At 40.0% G+C, this 24,567-nt stretch overlaps 2 protein-coding genes across 2 annotated transcripts in view; one reads left to right on the top strand and one right to left on the bottom strand.

Moving 5' to 3' along the window:
* Positions 1-21,782, bottom strand: part of LOC136830547 (uncharacterized) — a 28,023-nt gene extending 6,241 nt beyond the window's left edge. The window contains exon 1 of the mRNA XM_067090058.1: positions 21,499-21,782. The gene's annotated coding sequence lies outside the window, so the exon portion shown is untranslated. The remainder of the gene's footprint in view (positions 1-21,498) is intronic.
* On the top strand, positions 13,630-14,325 carry LOC136830855 (uncharacterized). The gene has a single exon (XM_067090832.1). The coding sequence runs from the start codon at positions 13,630-13,632 to the stop codon at positions 14,323-14,325; it is 696 nt and encodes a 231-aa protein (XP_066946933.1).
* Positions 21,783-24,567: the final 2,785 nt, after the last annotated feature.

Below are 24,567 nucleotides of genomic sequence, written 5' to 3'. Positions count from 1 at the left end.
ACTTGATTAGGCAATGGACAAGCAACAAGGATTTAAGGAAAGATGCAAAACCTTGTGATATGTATAGAATGCAACATAAAACTAATGCTGGGTAAGATGGACACTGCGGAAATTATACAAAATAAGGAGAGGCATAGACTATAAAGGGAAGATTACAGAGTATCTGTTGTTTAAATTAAAATTTAATGAGAGCATATTAAAAGCAAGATCTGTCTAGAAAAAATGCAATTTTGGGCTTTGAGAAATATGCAAAAATATGCCAAACTGAAACAAAAAAAGAGAGAGAGAGAGAGAATTCAAGTCTTTAGCAAAGCAGATGAAGACTTCTTTTAAGAGATTAAAGATAAAGATAAAAATATAAAAGAAAAACTGACAAAACTGATCCATTACTTGTTTAAAGCAGAATGAAACCAATACTGGGCAACTGTCTTTACTTGTAAACAAGATTGACACCTTAACAGCATTACAAGCAAGTATACTCTTATTTATAAAGAGATTGTGACAAAATAACCCTCTTGAACATGGAAAAGTTACATCTCAAAAAAACAAGCAGGAAAGCAAATTTCTGCATAAAAAAGGCTACAAAAACAGACTGATCATATCAGCTGATGCCTGAATCACAACATATGTTCAGCATCTCTTGTACCTACAAGCAACGTCAAAGAAACACTTTCAGAAAGGGAAACACTTCAGAAGGTTCCTAAGAACTGGGAAAATTAACAGACTGTTGGTAAAAATGTGAGCTTTTTAGAACTTTTGGATTTAACTACGCTGGGACTTTCAGGTTGTTTACAAAACACAGGATGAAATCCATAGTGGATTTAGATAAGAGCAAGTACTTAATGAATCCTTTAGAACGGAGAAAGCAATATAAATCTTTCATGCCAGGGAAGGTAAATCTAGACAGGATTTAGAATCATAAACACAAAATAAATCCTTTAGACGAGCCCTGTTAAATCCCTCAGAGCGAAGTAAATCTAGGAAACATATGTGCACAATACTGAATAAATCCCTCATAATGGAGGGAGAGAAATTCAAAATGGATTTAAGGTATGCGAACACAAAACATCTCCTGACCACAGTGATATAGAGTATGAAATTCATAATAAATCCTACATAATGGAAATCAGTTTTAAAACAGACTGAGGAAGATCATCTCAGAGAATTAAATCTCGAGTGAATAGTAGGTGGATTTAGGAATGGATCATACGAAAGCAAGAAATCTTTACACCCATTGTTGGAGAAGTGTGAACTCTGCTATAATAGTGTTGTAAATTGTGAAACTGATGTTCCTGTAGATATGAAGGGGATATATTGCTTCATAATCTTTGGATTCTAGGAGGCAGCAGAGCTACTGACAGAAGAAGTGAACAGCAAAATTGCTGAACAAGAAATTCAAGAAAAATTTAGTGTCAGAAGATGAAGAGGAAATATTTTGTCACTATAATCTTTAAGAAATTTATTGTGACCTCTTTTCTGATCATTAAGACCGACCAAAATCACCAGCACAACACAAAAAAGACTCCATATAAGAGAAGCAAATTGAGCATGATCATTCAAAACTTTCCAACTAATATAACATGCAGGAAATGACATAATTATTGCTTTAGTGTTGCAATAGTCCTGTGTGCTCTCAATATGTCCCTGATTTCAACCAAAATAACGACTATACAATGACATTAGTCATGGACGAAAGTGTGACAGTTCTTTTTTGGTTCCTTCACTATACAGTGTTTCTGAATACTTTAGCATTTGGTTAGAAGCAATAAGTCATAATACTTCAGTCATGGATGATAGTATGGTAATTCCTTTCACTCCATAGCGAAAAATCTCTAAAGACCTGACAGGTTCTTAAAGGGTACAGCTGAATGAATGAGTACAGCAACATACCATCTCAAAGATATCCACTTAAATGTGAAGAGCGTAATACTAATGCCTTCTTCAAAATGGTTGGTATACTTACCCTCTTGAAATTCACTGACAAAGACTTGAGGTCAGCTCTTTAAATCCTAATAAATTCCAAACATGATAAAAACCATCCTTATCCATTTCTATGTCAGTTTTATCCTCTTTGGGACCAGATATAGAATGAATTCTTTCAATCTCTTCTGTGCTGTATACTTTTAGGCTAAAGTCTAATTTTACTCCATGCCTTTCTAGACCTACTAGCAAATCTAAGATTTTTCTGGCTCTGGTCCCATGTCACCTAGTAGTCCAAGATCTCTAATAACATGAACGTCTGTAGTCTTATCTAGTTGACAGTCTTACTGCAAACTGACTAATTATTATCATATAAAAAAGTATTCATCTTTACAACCTATCAATCCCATTCAACTGGAGCTTTAAGAACCTGAAGGTCATGTCTGATATAATATTCATGAAATGCTTTTCATTATCAACGTCTTATGATTTAAAACCAGACCAGATTCATTTAAAAACTTCAAAGGCCTCCACTATAACAGTAATAGGTGCAACAGGATTATTCAACTCCTCTTACAAAGACATACCGAACATTTGTCATTCTGTAATCTAGTTTAAAACACAGCCTTGCTTACAGCATTCCACAGCACACTTTATCTTTTGATAGAACCAAGCAAACAACGCAGTTTTAACTCAGGTTATAAGAGTATCAGGCCTTCACCTAAACATCTCCATCTGTCAATCTCAAACTGGGAGTAGCAAACTCTGCACGAAAGGCAAGCCTTACAAGTCCAAACTCCAAAGAGAGTTTCACTTAATGCAAATGCTGCGGTTCACCAAAGTTAACTGTCAATATGATGAGGAAATGGAATACTGAAGACAAACAATGAAGACAGAGAAATTTGAGGCCACAACACTTGGCTACAATTAGAACTTCCAAGAGACAGACATTCCAACACATTTTCATGAAGAACGACTCAGCTTTTGAAAAGTTCACCTGTACACATCACTGCCGGACAAAATCTATTCCCTATCTTTAGAAATAGCTCAATACACATAAGAGACAACAGTAGATAAAACCTTGGTAACATTTATGAATTCATGACTCTAATTTCTATTTAGAACAAACTTACTCCAGTCAAAACAGTGAATGGTACCTTTAGTAGTGGAACCACACAAATCTACTCTCAGAATTATTGTAGCCATTTTACTCAACCCTTTTGATACAGATTAGCAGGAAGCAACAATACATGCACAGACAAGTTTAACAAAATGAAAGGTTGCTGCACCAGTTCTGAGTGAAATGATGCAACCATTTGCATGTTGCACTTTTCTTTAGTCAATTGCACAATAAGACACAGCATGCAAAAAGCTTGGACGTGTATAAGGTGATTCTGGTCCCCTTTCTAGAAAGTTTTTGATAACCTAAATATAAGAAATTATTCCCGAAACTCTCCCTGACCCTTCACGGGACGATGGTACAGTCATAAACTGAAAAGGCCCTAGAATTAATGACACTTACATTCACGTTCTTTGTGCTTTTTTGTTTCCACAGATGCAGTACTATAAAAGATATCAAATTCGTTTAGTTGTAAAATATAGGGAAGATTTTTAGGCAAGGTCGTATTTGAAATACATTCACATTTTGGCAAGTTCAGCATCTTAACAGCAGAACGTATTCAGTTTATCGAAATATTTTTCTCAAAGCTGTGTGGAAGACCCACGCCTGATTCTTTTGCTATCTGAAAATTCCATCTTCATAAGAACTATACTCACCATCTTGTTTATGCATTCATCATAGAAATCAGGCTACACAACAAAAACTATACCTCTGGAAAATGTCTTATAAAAAGGAAACTTTCCACTTGCATGGTAAAGTTCCTTAACAATTAAGAGTACTCATGTTTTAAACAATACTTTTCAGGTATAGGACTCTTATATCTGTCATAATTTAAGTATGGAACCAACACGAGCAGCAGAAGTTCTTCAAAGGGACTACGGAGAGCATTGCCAAAGATGGTCTTAGATTACTGAAAGTCTTAAAAATCTTAATCTACATGTTTTCTAATCAGCCATCATTTAGAAAGGTAAATTTGCTCCAAGTTAGCTGAGCAAAACTTGAAAATTACAAGTGGGCAAATTACAAGTTAGACTCGAATTTTTCTTAAGTCTTCCTGTGACCAAGAATAATCTTTGGTTCTGTGACAAAACACCTCTAAAAATTCCAAGTTTACGTAAAAAAATAAACTCTATCAGTAAGTAAAAATGTCAACATCACAGTCTTAGGCTACAGCTATCTCTTTTATGAAGCTGATTTCAGACACCTATTCCAATAAATATTGAACAACTGGAGGATGTCCAAGTGACAAAATGCTTCCAGTTACCACACACCTGTCAAACAAAACATTTCCATTTAGAGAAGACTGACACAAACCAAAATTGTCATGAGAGTTGTTCTGTGCTGTTTGACTTCTAAAAGGCCTCTGGTAGCAGGACACCTGCCAGGAAGACTAATTTGCACCAGCACAGTCCTACAAGGTCAGCCCCTTGGGGTGTGGGCACAAGCCTTTATTTATTTAACATTTCCAGTTCATCTAAACTACATCTGGAAGAGAACTGCAACTTCACATTACAATTAAAACTTCCTTTTGATATAAGCATGGGACCACATTTAACCTTGGAGCAAGTTTCTGTTGAATAATATTCATTAAGAGCCTGGTAAAACAAATTACAAAATACAGTACTCTGAAATGATTTTATGCTTTCATCTTTCTAACCCTGTGATGTATGTCATCAAATATATAAACCTTCCTTTACCTTAAAATTGCCTAACAGAAACCTATATCTCAATGCCCTTGATAAACTGCTTTAAGCTCCAGTACATTACTTATTCAAGTAAATGGTGTCATTTTTCCAGACTCCAAGATTTGACATTACAAATCAAACAGCTTTCTACCTATCTTGTCCTAAACTTTTCTTACAGTTCCTCTCTACTCCCACTAATAAACGTTAATCATTATTAGTATCATTACTGGCCATCATTATCATTTTCACAGACCTTCCTATGCCAGAAATTTCAGCCTCCCAATGTAGTATAGGCCTAATCTATCATCGTTTTCCAAGATGCCCTGGGCTTTGCTACAGGTCTTTTAGATCATAGTATTTTTATATTTCGTTCTTATCACATGTCCAAACTATTTCAGTCTGTTCACAGCCGCTGGACACAAAGTATTTCCAACATTTCCTCGTCTGTTTCCAACGCACACTGGCTATAAATCTCAATATCCCATAGTCACCCCTCAACAAAATCTCAGTTTTCTTCAATTCAAAATTTCTTTCAATTCCTTTGTTATTACGAGTTGACAAAACTATAAATTACATTGATAAACTCATAATACACAGTGTCAGGGCTTGTTACTCAGCTATAATATTGTAAAGCACACCTCATGGCACCTAAAATGACTATAATTCAAAACCTTATGTCCAACTTGTCCCATTAATTTCAAGTTCATTTATCTCTAATTACTGTACCTACAGCACCCATGAAAGTTGTCTATTTAAAATACTTTTGCAAATACTTTGAAACTGAAATATGGATACTGTATTGTAAAACTACCTTCATAATCTGTGCCTAATACATCATTACCGGCTCATTTTGTGTCCGCAAGTTCTAGTAAAACTAAATAAAATATCTGCATATTACAATCCATAACTAACAGTACTACTGCAAAGCTTTATGGTAAGCCTTCCTTGCTAATTTGTAAAATACTCAACCATAAGTCTTGCTCTAAAGCTAAATATGGAAGTTCTATTCTTATATCAAAAGAAATTTCTGATGACAGAGCACAGCTAACATAAGACTCTTAAGACATATGAAAAGTTCTCTTTAACAATAACCAAATTACAGCCAGGAAACCTTTTGTAATGTACAGTACTCTATATGAATTACCTGACATGTACCATAGTGCAGCATTGGTCAAATTCTTTTACTGAAAAAGCTTTTAAACTCTTTGTCCTTTCAGAAAACAAAACCCTTAGAAACTGAAGTGCTCACAATGTAAAATAGTGCACTAGTAAGTAATAAAGATTAAAATTGCAAGAATTACAGGCAAGGAGCTTTGTAAACTAAATTCATAAGCTAAAAATGTATCGTTAATACTGGCAAACTTTAAACTGGTATTATAAATTAAGGCAAAATCCACATTACGTTTTACTATGAGAAACACACCACCATTAAGTTTAATAAAAGCAAAATTAATAAAAAGGCCACAGACATTAACAGACCCTACCAGAAAGTCCTGCTCTGTAAAAAATAGAAACTGAAATGAACCTTTTTAAAACTATAAGGAGAAACATCACTTTAAACATTAAAAATTCCTTATACGAACGTCTAGGCCCGAAGAAAACTAAGGAGCAAGTTAACAGGCGTAAAATTATCAAATCTAAGTAGTACCTTGATTTGGGGAAGCCCATTGTCTTTTTCTTTTTTTTTCTATTACTGTATTTCATTTAACCTTCTGTTACTTCTTTAAAATGATACAACATTCTTTGGAAGTTTGAATTTCAAGTCAGTGGCCCCTGTGGGCTTGTTCCATATGAATAGAGGTTTATCTTCTGAATAATAATAATAATAATAATAATAATAATAATAATAATAATAATAATAATAATAATAATAATAATAATAATAATAATAATAATAATAGATTTGATCATTAGTACAGAAAGACAAGAACAAGGGAAATATAGCAAGTAACTACAGGCCTATCACCTGCCTACCAGTAATATGGAAGTTCCTAACAGGTATCATCAGTGAAAGGCTATACAACTACACAACTACCTAGGGGACACAAACACCATCCCCCACCAACAGAAAGGCTGCAGAAGGAGGTGTAGGGGCACAAAAGGCCAGCTCCTAATAGACAAAATGGTAATGATGAATAGTAAAAGAAGGAGAACCAACCTAAGCATGGCATGGATTGACTACAAGAAAGCCTTCAATATGATACTGCACACATGGCTAATAGAATGCCTCAAAATATATGGGGCAGAGGAAAACACCATCAGCTTCCTTAAAAATACAATGCACAACTGGAATACAGTACTTACAAGCTCTGGGATAAGACTAGCAGGGGTTAACATCAGGAGAGGGATCTTTCAAGGCAACTCACTGTCCCCACTACTCTTCGTAGTAGCCATGTTTCCCATGACAACAGTACCGCAGAAGAAAGGATGCAACAGAATTAACCATCTGATGTTCATGGATGACATCAGGCTGTGTGGTATGAGCATCAAGGAAATAGATACCCTAAACCAGACAGTAAGGATTGTATCAGGATGGAGTTTGGAATAGAAAAGTCCACCTTGGTCAACATACAAAAAGGCAAAGTAACAAGGACTGAAGGGATAAAGCTACCAGACAGGAATAGCATCAAACGCATAGACGAGAAAGGATACAAATACCTGGGAATAATGGAAGGAGAGGATATAAAACACCAAGACATGAAGGACACGATCAGGAAAGAATATATGCAGAGACTTAAGGCGATACTGAAGTCAAAACTCAATGCTGGAAACATGACGAAAGCCATAAACACACAGGCAGTACCAGTAATCAGGTACAGTGCAGGAGTGGTGGAGTGGATGAAGGCTGAACTCTGCAGCATAGACCAGAAAACTAGGAAACACATGACAATACACAAAGCACTACACCCAAGAGCAAATACAGACAGACCATACATAACAACCAAGAGCAAATACAGACAGACCATACATAACAACCAAGAGCAAATACAGACAGACCATACATAACACGAAAGGAAGGGGGGAGAGTGCTACTAAGCATAGAGGACTGCATTAACATCGAGAGCAGAGCACTGGGACAATATCTGAAAACCAGTGAAGACGAGTGGCTAAGGAGCACATGGGAAGAAGGAGTGATAAAAGTAGACGAAGACCCAGAAATATACAGAGACAGGAGAATAAAGAAAAGAACAGAGGAATGGCACAACAAACCAATGCATGGACAGTACATGAGACAGAAAAAACAACTGGCCAGCAATGAAACATGGCAATGGCTACAGAGGGGAGAACTCAAGAAAGAAACAAAAGGAATGCTAACAGCAGCACAAGATCAAGCCCTAAGAACCAGATATGTATAAAGAACAATTGATGGAAATAACATCTCACCCATATGCAGGAAGTGCAATATGAAATGTCCGGCGCTTGCACAGAACCAGTACAAAAAGAGGCATGATCCAGTAGGAAAAGCCTCCCATTGGAGCCGTGCAAGAAACACCAGCTAGCTTGCAGTAATAAGTGGTACAAACACCAACCTGAGGGATAAAAATGCAGCAAAACAGATAGGGTGATATGGTGATATGTGCAAACAGACCAGACGTGACGCTGATTGACAAAATCAAGACGAAAGTATCACTCATTGATGTGGCAATACCATGGGACACCAGAGTAGATGAGAAATATAGAGAAAACATTGATAAGTATCAAGACCTGAAAATTGAAATAAGAAGGATATGGAATATGCCAGTGGAAACTGTACCCATAATCATAGGAACACTAGGCACGATCCCAAGATCCCTGAAAAGGAATCTAGAAAAACTAGATGCCGCAGTAGCTCTGGGACTCATGCAGAAAAGTGTGCAACTAGAAACAGCACACAGTGAGAAAAGTGATGGACTCCTAAGGAGGCAGGATGCAACCTGGAACTCCACACTACAAAAACCACCCAGTCAAACACGATGACCATGATAGACCAAAAAAAAAAAAAAAAAAAAAATAATAATAATAATAATAATAATAATACAGTATTAATCGTCTGGGGTCAGCAGGTGGTAGGCCTCTTCCTGAATTTTGATTGGCCAGGGTTGGGTGCTGGTCTTCCATTGGCTGGTGAAAGTTTTCTTCAAGCCAGCTACTACAAAGCAAGAATGTACAATATCGAGAAGATGAGGATATCATGAGGAAAATCATTGCAGACAACGTATTCCATACCCGAGTTGACACCAAGCTGGACCTTGTCGTCTACTATCAAAATTGGCGCACAAGAGATTTAATCATGAAAAATAACCTAACCCCACTGACAAGAGATCCTCTGAAACAAACTAATGTGGTCTACCAGTTCAAATGCCCTGTCCGTGGATGTTCCGGCTCATACATTGGTATGACCACTATGAAACTGTTGAAGAGGATTTCATGTCCCGCACAAGGAGCGATAAAAATACATAACAAAAACTCACACCAGGATGTCATCTCCCATGACAGAATGATCAAAAACACCACAATAATTGGGAGAACCCCAGACTCGCGACGTCTACGACTACTAGAGGAGCTCCTCATCCAGCAAGAGAAGCCCTCTCTGAATATGACTCAGGAAGTGCTCCTCCTTCCCACAAATATAAGAAGGACAATAATACCAAGACCTGCGACAGACACCAGAACAAGCAACACCCCTGGCCTAGAAACACCAGATAAAGACGAACAATTCTGCCACCAATGGGAAAAAACGTGGGAGAACACCAGGCCGTGAAGTTATGCAATGCCACGCACAGTCCAGTGATGCCACGCCCCTATCCCATCGGTCAGCGAGACTACAGCAGTGTGACCATGCTTGAAGAAAACTTTCACCCGCCAATGGGAGACCAGCACCCTACCCTGGTCAATCAAAATTCAGCAAGAGGCCTACCCCTGCTGACTCCCGACTATATATTGAGCAAACCCATCCAGCAATACACAGTCTCAGCTGAGTGTTTTTGCCAATGACATGTCCTCCAAGCCAGAGAGAGCATTCCAGAGAAGGTCCTTTTGGGCACCAATAGAAGACTCCGATGACAGAGCCACCACCTTCATCCTTAGAAGCCCTTACTCGCCACCCCCTCTCCTTGTGAGAAACCCAGTGCTGTCAAGCTCTCCTGTTGCCGAGTCCGAGGTTGACACCGAAGAACTGACAACAGTGACAGAGACATCCTCTATCCCAGGATCACCAGTAGAAGACCCTGTGCCGTCATGCCCTCCTGCTGCCAAGTCAGAGACCAATGAAGAAGAGTGGAAGACAGTGGGCAAACAGAAGAAAGCCAAGAGGAGGATGCAGAACCGTAAGGAAGAAGCCCCCATCCCAAGCCCTTCTCATTCAGCCAATCTCTTGCTACCCTTCCTGAAATAACGAGCAACTGCTCAAGGAGAAATGACTGCTTATGCAGTAGTAGCAGAGCTGGAGAAAAAGCACCCACAGCTGAACATCTCAGTAAAACCTAACGTGGCCGCTGACATGATCATCACACCAAAAACAAAAGAAACAGCCGATTTTCTACAAGTCAACACTGACTTCCAGCTGCTGGATCAGTCCGAGAGAGTTAGGAAGGCGGTCACCTGCAAGTACCCAACTGCCCTGCCTTTGGATCCCATTCTACAGCTGCAGAATGTTCTAGGAGCCCAGAGGTGCATCGGGAAATTGGGGAATCCCACAAGAAAAGTTGCCGCCACCTTCAAAGGAGATATTCCAACACAAGTTTCCCTTGGAGCATAGGGATCCTTCCCCACAGAGACCTTTACACCCGAGCCACTACGATGCTTCAAGTGCCAGAGATTTGGACACCATAACAGCCACTGTACAGCAAAGGAAAGGTGTGGAATATGCAGCAACCCACACCCCATGAAGCAGTGCCTTGATGCCTACAAGAGGGGAGAAGCAGTAGCAAGCAAGTGCCCTAACTGTTCCCTGCAACACCTTGCATTGAACAAGCACTGTAGTGCCAGGCTTGAAGGAGTTGCAAGAATGAAGGGCACTCCTCCACCTTCGAAACTGTCAGAGCCAACTCCTACAGCGAAGCAGTGAGAGGAAACTCGGCAGTCACCTTCAGAATCATCACAGCAGATCCCACCTAGACCACTAAAGCACCGTTGAACTCCAAAAAGAAAAGTCAACTACACTCCGAAGCCACGTCAAACAGTGTCTGCACCTTCCCTTCCCTCTGATCCAAACCCCTTTCCACCTTCCAAACCTGAAACTCTCCCTTCCCTCACCTTTTCCTCACACCCATCTCCCTCCTCCTCTGATGTTCCAGCCAGTGCCAGCCGAGAGAGTGCCACAACAGGCAATGACAGTTGCATAACTGTCAAATTGAAGAAATCCTCATTCTCTTTGAGAAACTGACAGGAAAGCCTGTCGACAGAGGAACACTGCTGGAATGTATACAGCCTCACCTCACCCAAAACCCTCGGCCCAAAGCAGCTGCTGTTTTTGAACCTCACATCAAAAATTTTCGTTTTTCCTGGGTAAATGAAATATTCGGAGTATCCTCCTCAGATTTTCATACTTTCTCTCGATCTGCAATTTTTCCATTTTCCTTCCTGGTCTTCTACAACCCAACCAGGACTTTTCTGCCACTGATGGGTACCGGAAGGTTTAAAAGGGTTTGTAACCCTGCCAGTCCTCAGTTGTCGCCTGACACTCGGGTTGACAACTTCACTGCCTCTGCTGCCGCTGTCTCCGCCTACCAGATCGCCGCCAACCAATGGGAAGACTGTCTGCTAGATTGTAAGCCTTCTCTGAGAGTTTCAAGCTTGTTGCTCTCTGCTACCCGCCAATCAGAGAGCGGCTGCCACTGTCAACGCCCACCAGATCGCTGCCAACCAATGAGAAGTCCGTCTGCCAGACTGTAAACCTTCTCGATGGGTTTCAAGCTTGTGGCTGTCTGTTGCCCACCAATCAGAGAGCTGCTGCCGCTGTCCCTGCCCACCTGATTGCCGCCGGCCAATGGGAAGACCGACTGCCCATCTGTAAACTTTGACGAAGGTATTCAAGCTTCAGAACATCTACTGCCGACCAATCAGAGTGCAGATCCTCTCACTTGGTTTCTCAGCCCTGTTGACTAAATTAGACAACGCGCTGAAAGTCGGAATACGATCCTGAGAGAGCTTCTCTCGCAAATATAAGCATAATTATCACTGACTCCTCTTTTCCCATCCCCTAACCTCTTCAATTTACTAACAGGCCCTCTTGTGGAAAATCTGGTAGCCCTTGTGGTCTTAAAACTCCAGGAGAAGCAAGACTCAGAGCCAAAAAATTCCCACTCTCGCAATTCTTCATTGCAAGTGGCATAGGGTCCTTTAGGCTGGCATCTTAGATAAGACAGAAAATAGGAAAAGCCCATCAGGCAATCAGTTTAACAAGAGAGAGAATTACACACAAGCCCTTCAGGCAAGACCAAAATACACACTTCCCTGACTACAACAGTAGACTGTTGAGTCTTTTTATTTGTGGGATAAATAAGAAGGTTTCTCAGCTGCTACTGTTGTAGAGCAGTAAATAGCTATCAACAGGACAGGCAGGGCACCCCAGAATCATTCACACACCAACATCACTCACTCCCACCAATCTCCCTTCTCTGTAATTGCACTCAACCACCACATCAAGCATAGCTTCCACTCACAGACCTCTTCCTTCTCCTCCACTCTCCTTCTAGCAACCAGACATGGCATCCTCATACAGTAACACACCCCTGCACACATCCTCACAGCACAGCACCACAACCAACCTCATCATCCTCTCCATCTTGCAACCCAGACTTGGCATCCACAATCAATGACACAACCTCACCCACATCTTCACCTCACAGCAGCACAACATCCTCACCATCCTCTCCTCCCTGCAACCTAGACATGGCAGCCACACTCACAGATACACCCTCACCCACAGACACACCTCACAATGGCACGACACCCTCATCATCCGCTACCCCCATCATGACTGCCCCAAGACGACGAGCCAGAACCCTTTCCATCTCCCCACTGCTCACACACAGGACACACAAAGACCGAGAATGGACGACAGCCCTGACACTGACACCGACACTGAAAGACGAACACAAACAAACAACGGAGCTTTTAGAAATTGTTTACTTAAAAGTACATGTATTGATTGAAAGCAAATATTTTTCAGGGAAAAACACGGCTTTTGATGACAAACAGGAAGGCCCTCAGAAAAGCACGAAGACAGACTCACACAGCAAAAACAACCACAAACACAACAAACATAAATGCACAATCACTACACGAATACCCCCCGCTCCCTTTCCCCAAATTCAAACCGATCCCTTAAGAGAACCAGTGTCATATGCCGTAGTAGTGGCTTTGGAGAAAAAACACCTGGGAATAAAAATACAGGCGAGACCGAACAACACAGGACTTTTTAAAATTACACCTCAGATGACAGAAGCAGTTGAAATTCTGAAGCAGGAAGCTCAGATACTCGATCCAGCAGAAAGGACACAGAAGGGCATCATTTGTAGATACCCAATAACCCTCCCCATAGACCCCATAAAGGAACTCCCCTACATTCAGGAAGCAGTATGATGTAGAAACAAGGCAGGAGACCCAACACGAAAAGTGCTAGCAGTCTTCAAAGGGAACAGACCAGATGAAATGGTTATCCCAATATGGGGAAAATTCCCAAAAGAGGCCTACACACCTGAACCCTTGAGATGCTTCAGATGCCAGCGATTCGGACACCACCAGAAACAATGCTTAGCACAATATGTAGTTTGTGGTGTCTGCAGTTCAAGACACGACACCACCAGCTGCATACAGAGACACAACAACAAGGAGAAAACAAAAGCCAAATGCCCCAAATGCGGACAAGGACACCACGCATGGTACAAAGGATGCACGACACGGCTTCAGATAATCTGGAAAATGAAGGGAGTGCTCCCTCAGGCTCAACAACACCAGCAACTAACTGACAGCCACCTACAACAACTACCCTTGACAACAACACCAGCAACAACTACCTCTCAGACAACCACACCAGCAACAACTACCCCTACGACAACCTCACCAACAACAACTACCTCACCAACAACAACAGCAAGCCCCTCCCACAAGACCTCCACAGCAGCACACACAAAACAACCCCAAACTGCACCCACACACCAGCCTAAGCAACAAAGACAACAACACAAAACTCTACCACTGCCACCCCCCATAAACAAACGAGACCCCAAACTCCAAGAACACAGAAACCAAGACACACGCGTTGACACACAGACTCCATCCGCAAATCCCACTCCTTTCTCTGCCTACAACACCCCAGTCACAAAAACACCCCTACTTCCAAATCCTACTCCTTTCTCCACCATCAACACCCCAGCCAGAAAAACACCCCTACTTACCCTCCCACCTGCCCCTACCACCACACCTTCATCCTCACATCCTACCCACAGCATTTGCACCAGCACCCCAGAGTCCCCCTCCAAAAGAAATGCAGTCTCCTTCACCTGTGAGGAATTTAGACAAGAGGTAGCCAGAGTTGTGGAAGCAGTTATAGCACAACTCTTCCCAGGAGTGGACTACACAGTAGCACTGAGGAACACAGTTGCAGCCCTGTTATAAACCAAAATGGCTGAACACAATTCAAACCATACAGACAACCAAAACTGCAGAAATGCAGCACATACCAACCTCAGAATCCTTCAATGGAACATAAACAGTGCCAACACAAAATATGCCCTCCTGCAATCACAAGTGCTATCAGAAGGGCATGATATCATCCTCCTACAAGAAACTGTAGTAAGAGAAACTGCCAAATTCACATTCCAGGGATATACAGTGTACAAAACCCCACACACAAATGAAAACAGAGGGTTAATCACGCTGATTAAAGCAACAATTCCCTCCGAACAAACAAGAAATATAGACTGTGGTCAAGGAACAGAAATGCTAAGTGTCCTTATAAGACTAGCAAATGCTTCCTTAATTGTACACAACATATACAAAGGCCATAACAAAACCTTTGAGGGAGAAAACCATTTCAGTGCAGCCACCAGAGAAAACACCTTCTTCGCAGGAGATTTCAATGCCCATCACCCGTGCCTATGCTCACAGCAACATACAAATGTAGCAGGCAGACACATAAATCTGCTAATGAAAGAATTTCCTGAAGTCAAGCTGCTAAACGATATCAACGAAGTAACACACCTCCAAGGCGGAAGGCTAGACCTAAGCTTCATATCCAAAAATCTACAGGAAAACTGCACATGGAAATTGCACCCAATATTGGCCAGTGATCACTTTGCAACAGAAACTAACATAAGGATAACAAAAATACCTCCACCAACACCTCCTCCAGCAGGCTGGAGACCAGATCTGGCCAACTGGTCAGTGTTTGAAAACCATATGACCAGTTGGGCGACACAATACATACGAGACCTGGCCCAAAACATGAACCAACTGCAAGAGGACTTAGAAAAGAGCCAACACAGTGCAGCAAATGCTTCCATGCCAAAGAGAACCTTTGGTACAAACAAAACCCCCCACAAAGACAGCTGGTACTACAACTCAAGAATCAAAGAAATGAATTTGAGAGTTAGCAGAACAAGGAAGTTCTTCATGAAACAACCCACAGATGAACTACATGCTGTCTTAAGGGATGTAATGAACCATGCAACACAAACAGCCAGAGAAGTAAAGCAGGAAACCTGGCTGATGTGGTGCTCTCAGACAACCCGTCTAACCCCAATTGCGAATACATGGTGGTGGTTCAACAAGGTATCAGGAAAGATCAGACCACCACAAGCACATCATCCCAACCCACAGGAAGAAGCAAACAGACTTGCGCAACATTTTGCTGACAGGACCAAAACGGCTCATCTGCCACCAGCCACAAGAGAAAGGCAGGTGACACTAGATCCAGGGAGATGGCTAGTTATCAACACAGCATGCAATGAGCCTGATGACACTGACACCCCATTCACAATGAATGAGCTGAACAAAGCCCTCCAAAAAGGAAAGAACACAGCTCCAGGATCAGACATGGGCACAGCAGCCAAGGAAGTACATCTCCACATAATCAACAGAACATACACTGAACAAGTCAGACCCACACAATGGAATCAACAAAACACACAGCCAATTCCCAAACCCAAGGAACCAAACTCCTACAGGCCCATCTCTCTCATCAGTTGCACAGAAAAGACTGCAGAGAGAATGGTACTAAACAGACTCCTATGGAAAACAGGACCACTACATCATCGACTATATGGTTACAAAGAAGGAATAGGCACACAAGAATGCCTAGCAGATGTAATGGCAACAATAAACAACAGAAAATCAATTGTAGTTTTTCTCGATCTAGAAAAAGCTTACGAACTAGCCAGCGCAGCCGTCATCCTTGCAACCTTGGTGGACAAAAGAGTTAAGGGTAACCTGTTAGCATGGGCCAAAGGATACATGCAAAAACAAGCCAGAGTCACCTTCCAAGGAGCAAGCTCAGATTTTCTCAACTTAGAAAATGGAACACCACAGGGAGGAACACTTAGCCCCTTCCTCTTCAATGTAATGATGGAAAATGTAGCCACAATCACCCTCCCAGATGGAGTTGAAATTTTCATATATGCAGATGATGTGTGTTTAGTGAGCACACACAGGTACAGATCCTACCAAAATATGCAAAATGCAGTAACACAAATTGAAAATAGCTGTACAGATCTTGGTCTAAAAATCAATACAGCAAAAACCAAAGCAATGGCAATTAAACATGATCTAAACCCAAACGAAATACAACTCATGGGTGAACCCATTGAATGGGTAGAACACATTGTGTACCTAGGAGTAAATATCAACAAACAACTCTCTCCACATAAAGAAATAGAAGTACTCAAGCAAAAAATCAAATGCAGGCACAATGCCATGAGAAGAATCACCTCTCTAAAACAAGGAGCAGTATACCATGCCCTCAGAACCTTCTACATACAGACAATATGGTCAACTGTTGAGTACGCAGCACCTGTCCTTACTTGCCTCACAAACACAGAGCAAAAAAAGCTTTGAGGTAATCCAGAACAATGCCTTAAGACTCATCACAGGTGCACCCATGTGGACTAACTTGTGTGTCTTGAGAAACGAGACAAATTTACAATCTCTAACTCACAGAATAGATCAGAGAAACATATCCATACTGCTAAAAACCTTGAAAGGTAGCAGGAACTGCCCACTCAAGAGAGAAATCAAGAAAAACATTGAGCTTCACGAGGAACTAGACCCCCCAAGACATATGCTGGCGACCTCCTAGCAGTTTTAAGGAGAGTAGAAATGCAAAATCAAGCTGCCGCAATCAAGGAAGACACGCCAATCACAGAGTACAAAGAACAAGCACCCTGGGAGCCTGAACTATTAAAAATAAAATTTACGATCCTCCCTGCAAGCAAAGAAGCATGCACTGCTCAACAGCTAAGGCTAGCAGCCCAAGAGGCAATCAGGAAAACTGAGGCCACAAATGAATATTTTATGGATGGATCGGTAGATCTCAACAACCCTCAAAGGATGCTGGAGGCTCTCTGACAATGCCTCCACTCTACAAACTGAACTAATTGCCATTGCAAAAGCTCTGGAAGACTCTCAGCATAGGCAGGGAAACACAACAATTCATACTGACTCAAAAGGAGCAATTCAGGCTATACAGTAACAAAAGGAAAAGCAAAAGAAAACATCAGACTTCTATCAAGCATATGGGCAATCGCAAGCCTCCATCAAAACAGGAACAGGCAAACAACACTAAACTGGATTCTGAGCCATGTGGGAATCCAAGGAAACGAAGAAGCAGATTCTTTAGCAAAAAGTGGGTTGCTACACAGCAACATTAGTATCAAAATCACCCCCTCGCTCACACAACTGAAAAACAAGGCAGCAGCACACTGCCAACTGCAGGAAGAAAGCAAAGTCAGAAGAGCTGTTTTCGGTGGCTCAAAAACCGCCAAATGGCACATGGACACCGTAAACCTAAAACCACACAATATAACGAAAGACATGTCACGGGCCCTAGCAGTCATAATCCATCAGCTAAGGCTAGGATACCAATGCACATGGCAAAGAATAGTAGACAACCCCCAACCATGCAAGTACTGTGAAACAATCCCAGAAGAACCCCTGGAACACTACCTTCTTGACTGTACAGAAACAGAACAGTTAAGAACAAGATATGAAGGAAATGAAAGAACAGCTACCCAAATAACAAAGCACATACTGGCAAACATTCATGAATTTGCAGGCTTCCTATGCTCCTACCCACCACCACGGTAACTCTAAAGAATCCTTACCTTTAACCACCCGCTCTCCTTCCCAATTCTTAAATCAGACACAACAGACCCGACCCCTACTTTAAACCAGACAACAAATCAAAAGCCACTCCATCTCATCTCTAACTGCTGACTCTTTAGCAATCACTCTCTCCCCTATCAAAATCACCTTTCATCCACTACAATCAACACCCAACAAATGCACAAAACACATACACACACAAGAATTAGGACCGGACAAGGAATATGGCTTTAGGTCATCACGAGCTAGCATACTAGCTACCTGTGCCTACTACTCAAGTTCTTCTTTTTCTCCATTTGTTGGCCTCTCCCACTAGCCAACACTCACTGCTATCATACTTTTATCCTCATCTGATGGGTACCTTAGGGTTCAAAGAGGTTGCAACCCTGCCTGTTAAATCTTTTCACTTCAAAATCACCCCCACCAAAATCACTTTCATGCATCATAATAAAGTTTTCATTAACCTACCCATCTCACAGACTCATCATCAACATAGTGTTACGGGCTGCTCTCAGAGCAAGAGCCCGTGCTGGCACAAGGCCAGCTAAATGTGAAACAACAATCCCTGTCCTTTTCTTCCTTCCTTTTATAACCACCATCTTTTATCTCTTTTGAGAGCAAGAGGCCGTGCTGGCATTGTGCTGGCTTAATCTTTAACAACAAACAATAATAATAATAATATAATAATAATAATAATAATAATAATAATAATAATAATAATAATAATATAATAATAATAATGACTGATGACTAAGTACCTTATCCAGCCAAGCTCTAACTTATGGTGATAAAGTGTTACAGGAGTAACTGATTGATTTAAGTAAAACTATTCTCCCAACTGATCTACATAGGGAAAAACTCTTATAGAATCACAATTATATTTTGCTGATGATGTCCTAAAAAATAAAAATCAGTGTTACAGGGATTTCGAGCAATTGCTTAATAAACTCTGACCAACGTTGGTACAACGCCAAAATCGGGGTGTGAATTAAATGTCGTTTGATTTATAAAGGTTCAGCCATAAAGCCAAGCACTGAAGGGGCACCTTCAGCCATTAGATGTTTAAGACAGTGAAAAAAGAAGGAATTGGAGTGGTTGGACAGCAAGATGGAAGAAAGGAAATGGGAATGAAGGCAAATGAAAAGGCTAAAATGTGGGTACAGCAGCCAGGGGCCGAAAGGACGCTGCAAACACCCTTTAGTAGTGCCTACAGTGCACCAAGTGAGTAATTGAAAGGCGAACCACATACATACGCCCACGGAAAATACCTGTAGTTGCAGACGCATAAAATTATGCAAAAATGAATATGCCCCTTGCAATCCATTAAGTGATTAAGCTCTCTGGCATCTGTACAAATTAAAATTATTACAATTGCTTAAAAAGTCAATCGTCATAAACTCCTAATGCAATTATATTGCTTCTTCTATTCAAATATTCCAGACATTTTACAAGCATACAATATCTCGAGCACCATCTATATTGCACGAACATCATAGTACAGTACTGTATTACTTTTTCACACTTTCTAGTTGGTTTTATCAAATTACCTGATAGTACCAACTTCCAGTTTCTGACTGTTTCTATTCCCTCCGAAGAGTGTGCACTTTCATTCAGTCACCAGTTCATTCTTTTTCTTCAGCCAAAGCCCCTAAACATTCACTGCTATGAAAAGAGGTGTTCTAGGGTCATTCACCTAATCTGATTATAAACTGATGACTTTTACAATATAAGATCACACAAAGTATCATTTTAAGGGTTCTGTCTGAAAACGACATTACCAAAACAATTACTGTACAAAACTCAGAAAATTTTAAACTGTTAGAGAAACAGACTAACAAACCCTTCATAGTCCAGGGGACTAAGCCTTGGACGCAAGTGCTCAAAAATTGCCAGAAAAGGTGAGGTTTCAAGACTCTGATATTGACAAAAGAAGAATAAATTAATAATGAATAAATGAATGAACCTATCAGTCAATATGCAGCACAGCTAAAGGTCAGGCAATATACCCATTCAGTCATCAAGCAGTATCAAGAAATTTTTTCCATATCCCCAGGCACCTTGCAAGTCATCATCATTACGTAGGTACACAGGTACCTTTGAAAAATCATAAAAACTAACAAATATTCAGGCCTCCAAACATATCACCCATACACATAACTAAATCCCACAGTTTGATGTAAAGACATTAAAGTCATTATAAAAATGCTGAAAGCAGCAACAAGAAATTATAGTTCCTTAAAATATTCTCATTTGAGAAAAAAAAACTTTTCCATGAATGTAAGGTCGGTAACAGATCGGACCAAACTTGATTGTCTGCTTGTTAGATGAAGCTGGCCTTATGCCAGAATGGGCTCTTCTTCGTTAAACAGGGCAAAAATTATGTGAAGTTCTCTGTCCGACAATTCTTCATTGTTATGAGGAAATCTTTAACTTTGTAAAATAACCTGAAAAGAAAAAACAAGGTTTTAGTGAAGCCAGTAAGAACATTGAATGATAATTCTGACATGGAAAGACTCTGATGCATTTACTATCCATTTCCTCTAATTCTATACAAAAGTTGCTCCAATGCAAAAATGCTCAAGCTATATATTTTAGAAATATGTTTTCAATAAGATCCAAATCACCTTTAAGTATCTGTATAACTAACTGTATAACACTTAACTTTTGCATAAAGTAATCTTCAAAAACGTCTCCCACCTAGCCATCTGATATCTTTAAACAGTACTTGGCTTCAAATTTCACCTCTTGTTGAAGAAGGAATTCTTCAAGAGATCCCTATGAGGGAGCGTCCTAATATCTGATGTCAGCTTATTCATTGCCACAAGTCTTACATAACCTACATTACAAAATTGTGGATCAGCCTCTCTGGGTGTTTGATGGATGCTAATTCTTTTAATAAGTTTAAGAGACACTTTAATGTTGCTTTGAAATGGACTGCACCATTATCTTCATATTTTTTGTTCACTTTATCACATTTTTATGTGCGTAGGTTATCTCATGTTCGTCTCCTAATCTTAATCTCTTGAGGTTTTATCTGCATTACTCTTTAGTGGGTTTATCATTCACTGATGTCTGTTTAGTCCTTGTAAGTCTGGTTGGAAAGTTAAATGCCATTTTGTTAGGTACTGTCACATATTAAAGATAACAGCAAAAAACCTACATTAGAGCTGTCAGGGCAAAGAGAAATGAAATGAAAACAATACAGTTCTGTAACTAAACCTACTTAATAAATCAAATTATATATGAATTAAAAATGAAATCATGGACAGAAAAATCTGTGCTTGAAATGCAGTCCACTAACAAGAAACACTAGACTGAACATGTTTGAGAAATGATAACAGCACAAACAAACAAACAAAATGATTATGAGAAGAAATGAGGATAGGTTTTAGAAACACTTAACAGAAGAAAGAGAAGAGACAGCCACTGCTTGTGTTTATAGCAAAACTAAGTCAGGAGTACATTACTCACCATAAGATACCGTCTTTCAGAGGATTGTAGGCTGCTTGAGAAATGTCTGGTAGTGCATCTAAGGGAGTATATAAACTTGGCTGCTCCTGGGAGTGAGCTACAGACCTGCAAATGGAAATGAACACATGAATGTTTTTAAATGCAGTATATGATCTGGCATACCCCAAACAACAGAAATATTAAAGTAATAGAAAAATCACTACAAAAGCTAAGAAATTTTACAGCGCGTCCGCCAGCTTAAGGTGATTATGAAAACAAATAAAAATAAAATAGTTATATGAAACAAAAACAAATTATCAGAAGAGGTTTCTATAGACACAAAAATGGGCGTAGCTCTACTTATAGCATGGCCTAGCGAACTGCACACTCCTCACTTTTAGAATGTCACCAGCGCCTCAGAATCGATACTCAAAAGTGACAGCTTCCTTTTTCAAAAACATACCCTGTTTGCCATCTACTTTGAGTTTCATTTCAAATGGGAACTTCAACCATTTCTCCCAGAGCCTGTCCTAAGCCTCCATACTATCTGTAGCTTTATTTTGTTAAGGTGTCGCGTCAGTGTTGTTGTAGATTCAGGTGCTTGTCATTTCCAGCTGCTTCAGTTGCATTGAGGCCTGTCTTCCCAGATGTTTCTTCACATACAGATTTGTTTATTTATCTTGAATTTTATTTCAACTGTATTTTATATACATATTCCTCTTTCCTGGTCACTGTTTTTCTCTCCTTTATTTTGCAGTTCTAGTCTATGGTAACATTCTCAGCTAGAACACTAATGGCCTTTTTATCTTGTTCCAAACAAATGTATCTTCTTTGGTGTTTTATCTTGGAAGCATCTTGTTCGTTATATTTTCTCTATATGAGCACAAGTTGAAACCATAAGATGCCTTAGCAGTATCTACTAATATATATAGGGCAATACTGTATTAATCCCCTACACGACTGACCAGAAACAGACTGCATGCAAAGTACTTTGTGTGGCAAACTGAAGACGACACTAAGAGCCCTTTGCTGTGAACCTTTGACTCAAACTACAATGCTTTCAGTTTTTTAAGTTTCTTACTTTACTCTTTTGTCTCGTCCCATCAAGTTCTCAAATTTTTTAAACTTTACTTTTCACCGATGTTTGTCTCCTTTTCAAGGGAAAACACTTCAGGCCAGCCTTATGAGAGTTAGTTATGTGACCCTACTGTCTTGGCAAACTACTCTAATGATAACACCAACAGACAGATCAGTAGAGTACACAGTATAAACTGGATTTAGTACACTCAGAACACATACATGACTGGGATAAGAACTCATGCTGCTAAGCATTCAACAGAGCAACGGGGGCCACATGTGGATTATTTCACAAGACTAAATCCAGCAGGAGTAGCATGTACCGTTATACTATTAAAATCACTCGATTATTCATCATATTTTAAATGATGACTTGATCTCAGTGTAACAGGAACAGAAAATAGGTGGAGATCATGTTATTCACAACTTGCTGTTTTACTGCTGGCATACCCTTATAAATATTGTACTTGTTTGTTCGAGTCCAAATACCTTTAGTTACTCAAACATATTCAGTCCTCCCAAAGTTATCCATAGCTAGCTCAGAGGGTGTCAATCAGGTACTTGTTGTATTTCTATTGCATCATAGTAAATTCTTTTTTGTATTTGCTCCCATCATAAATAGCGATTTGCCAAGAAATAAGTAAAAGGCCAGCACCAGGATAGGTAAATACACAGGTCTTTTTTATCAAGAGTCTAACAACTCACAGTTCCTTGATAAAATTTTCACTGACTCATCCCTCTAACCACTCTTTGTCATTCTACAGGAGTGTTTGGAGCTGTTCCATCAAACATAACAATTTCTGATTAAATTTAAACACACGAGCACCATAACCACTCGACAGTCCCTCTTCTAGGAACACAAAAATTTGAGATGAGCTACCTGGGGTAGGTGACAGATGGTCAAACCTCCATTTGAGTATCTTTCTAGACAAGTAACCACCAAATAAATAATCCACTGTTAACTTTAAATAAGAGCCAATCCCCAGTTTCTTGTAGATGCTCACTTTTTGCAAGATTGGCATGCCTATCAGTCATATATGAACCCATAAAGCTCCAGTAACAACATAGCAAAAGATGCTTCAGTTAATACCTCCAGCAACGTACAACTTTGAAGAAACCTACAATAGTGTCATGTTTCTCTCTACTTGGTCTTATTCCTAGAGGTCTGCAACAAAACAGAAAATAAAATACTGATGTGCAGAGCTCCAAGAATTGTTCCATGAATACTAGTGCTCCTAATATACAAGTGAGACTTATAGCTGAAATAAACATGTGGTCAGGTTAAAAAAAAAAAAAAAAAAAAAAAAATCAGTCAGGGCAACAACTAACTCTGGACTTTCTCGATAACCAAATGCCTGTACCCATTATAAGAGCAGAGTAACGAGTTTCTTCTCTGGAAAACAGGTATCACTCACAGTATTAGGTAGCAAACGTTGTCTTTTACCCAATTCTCAGCCATTACTAATTAATCCAAGAAAATCCAATGAACTTGAACATAAAATTTTGAACACAAAATAAAAATATTATTTAAATGAAAGACTGGAAATATTCCACAGATAAAACAACTGTTAATTTTAAATTCCTAAAACTACATCTGAATTCTGAACTTTCTCAGTAATTAGAAAATGGTACCCTCAGTAAGAACAAAACAATGAATTTCTTAAATAGAAGCCAATGTTACTCACAGAAGGCTAAAGTGGTGACCGAAATATCTCAAATATACACATTAGCATTCATACCTCACGCAACAGAACATAACAAAAAAGAAGTTTGTTCATGAAACTTACCTGTCAGATATATATATAGCTGTATTTCTCTGAATCCGACAGAATTTCAAAACTCGTGAGCAGCACATCGTGTCCCTTGAAGTGTGGCCAGATAGTTAGTACTCATTCCGCCGCTGGCAGTGGGAATCGGAACCATTCCCATTTTCTATTCAGATTTTTAAGAGCCGGTACTGTTAACATCTGTTTACAGTACCTCCGCCTCAAAGATTTCGTTAACTTGCATAGT

Source organism: Macrobrachium rosenbergii, chromosome 47 (assembly GCF_040412425.1).
Source record: "Macrobrachium rosenbergii isolate ZJJX-2024 chromosome 47, ASM4041242v1, whole genome shotgun sequence".
In the NCBI taxonomy this organism is placed as follows: domain Eukaryota; kingdom Metazoa; phylum Arthropoda; class Malacostraca; order Decapoda; family Palaemonidae; genus Macrobrachium; species Macrobrachium rosenbergii.
The sequence above is the reverse complement of the archived record's forward strand: the minus strand, read 5'-3'. Positions and strand labels throughout refer to the sequence as shown.